The 1,787-nt window shown below is 36.5% G+C and overlaps 1 protein-coding gene across 1 annotated transcript; it reads right to left on the bottom strand.

Annotated features, from left to right (window-relative positions):
* Positions 1-742: 742 nt before the first annotated feature.
* LOC117638333 lies at positions 743-1,267 on the bottom strand. Its single transcript, XM_034373466.1, has one exon. The coding sequence runs from the start codon at positions 1,265-1,267 to the stop codon at positions 743-745; it is 525 nt and encodes a 174-aa protein (XP_034229357.1).
* Positions 1,268-1,787: the final 520 nt, after the last annotated feature.

Here is a 1,787-nt window from a genome sequence, read left to right as displayed (position 1 = left end):
CGGAATATTTTTTTCGTCGCAACAGTGCTTCTTGCGCGACGAAAGTTTCTTCGTCGCGCAAACTTCCGTCGCGCAAATATTAAATCGTAGTAGTGAATGTTTACCCTTACCCAATACGTGATGTTTACGTATTGGGCTTTAATGTTTGACTCCGATGTGGACTTGGCCCCACGGGTAGCCTACTATGTGGTGGTTCCATGTGAAAGGGCATGTTGAAGAATATAAGTCCCACATCGAAAACTTAACTAAATAAAATACAAGATATAATGAATAGTTCCGCTACTAAAATTACCGAGGCCTTTTGTGATCCCTACACATATTGAGCTTTAAAGATGGTTAAGTTGAGGATAATATCGATGTTGCTAGTAGTGAGCAGCTGACCCACATTCACCACTTATTATACTGAGAATTCACTTTATTATGCAAGTAAATTACAACGTAAAACTAAGATTGAGTGAAAGATTTCTTTGTATCAGAAGGGAATAAAAATGCAAGCTTATCCTTACAGATTATAGAAAATGCGCTGAAATGAGATCATATGCAAAGCATGACTTGGTCATGAGTGACACCTGATCCTTCTTTTTATTAAACAGACAATAGTCTATATATATTATCAAATTATTTACAATAAATCAGCACTAGTATAACCCCATTCTTTTTATAATAAAAAAAAAAAAAAAAAAAAAAAAAAAAAAAAAAAAAAAAAAAAAAAAAAAAAAAAAACTGAAGGTAGACAATTTGATCACCAAGCAGGTTTCTTGAGTTTGTGATGAGAGTTATGGAGGAAGAACAGCCTTTTCAGGACCTTCATAACCGCCACCACGCTGGGCTTCCTGGTCGAAAGCGCATGATCACCATTTGTTTTGGTCAACTTGAAAGCTTTAACACAACCCAAGTGAAGCATCTCTCTTGACAACCCACCAGAATAATCCGACGTCGTATTACTTCTTGACTTCAATTCTTCGTTGAAATCCTCCCAAAGCATGTCCATCTTCTCCTCCCCATGATCATGATCCCTACTCTCTTGATCTTTCTCCACCATTTTCGTGCCGCGTTCAATATACGAAAAGCTCTTTCTTCTCTGATCACAATACTTTACATTGATGTTGACGATCTCTTCTTCGTCGTCTTCTTCTTCTTCTTCTTCTTCACTATGATTTTGATCATCTACTTTGGAGCTGGCTGCAGGAGATAAGCGCCACAAAGGGGGTGAATCGATGGTGCAAGGGAATTTGTGAGTGGGGAAGCTGAAATCTTGTGTGGCCATGGATTGGTTGATGGGATTGGAATGAAATAGAACATTAAAATGATGAATATACAGGAGTTGTTTGGTGGTGGTTGTTCCTAAAGTTTTAGTTCAACTGCTTCTCCAAGTCACATTTCTTGTTTATTTGATGAAATAGGATATAGGGTTGGCACATTAAGGGTCCCCTAGTTGTTGTATTTTCAAGGTAGATTTAAGTTCTCTCAAGTGGACCCCAACAATTGCCTTAAATGATTTTGGTACTGCTCAAATTTTAGGCACATCAAGGTTTTCGGGTTCATTAGCAATATAGTTCTTCTAGTTTAGCCCCTTGACTTCCATTTTATGTTGGAAAATTCAGTTCCGTGCCGAACTTATAAATTAAATAAATACGAGTGATACTAGACACATTAATTTTACAACTCAATTGATGTTGTGCATTTCACTTTCTCATATCTAATTTCATTTGATACCTTATTTATCGGTGGCTATATCAATTGTAATATTTAGTTAGTAGTTTAACTAAAAATTAGGATAAGACTAG

This window comes from Prunus dulcis, chromosome 8 (assembly GCF_902201215.1).
Source record: "Prunus dulcis chromosome 8, ALMONDv2, whole genome shotgun sequence".
In the NCBI taxonomy this organism is placed as follows: Eukaryota; Viridiplantae; Streptophyta; class Magnoliopsida; order Rosales; family Rosaceae; genus Prunus; species Prunus dulcis.
Note: the sequence above shows the minus strand (reverse complement) of the source record. Positions and strands in the feature narration are given on the sequence as shown.

What these genes read in the sequence shown, in the direction of transcription:
- LOC117638333 (XM_034373466.1), bottom strand. Translation starts at nt 1,267, where the DNA reads ATGGCCACACAAGATTTCAGCTTCCCCACTCACAAATTCCCTTGCACC.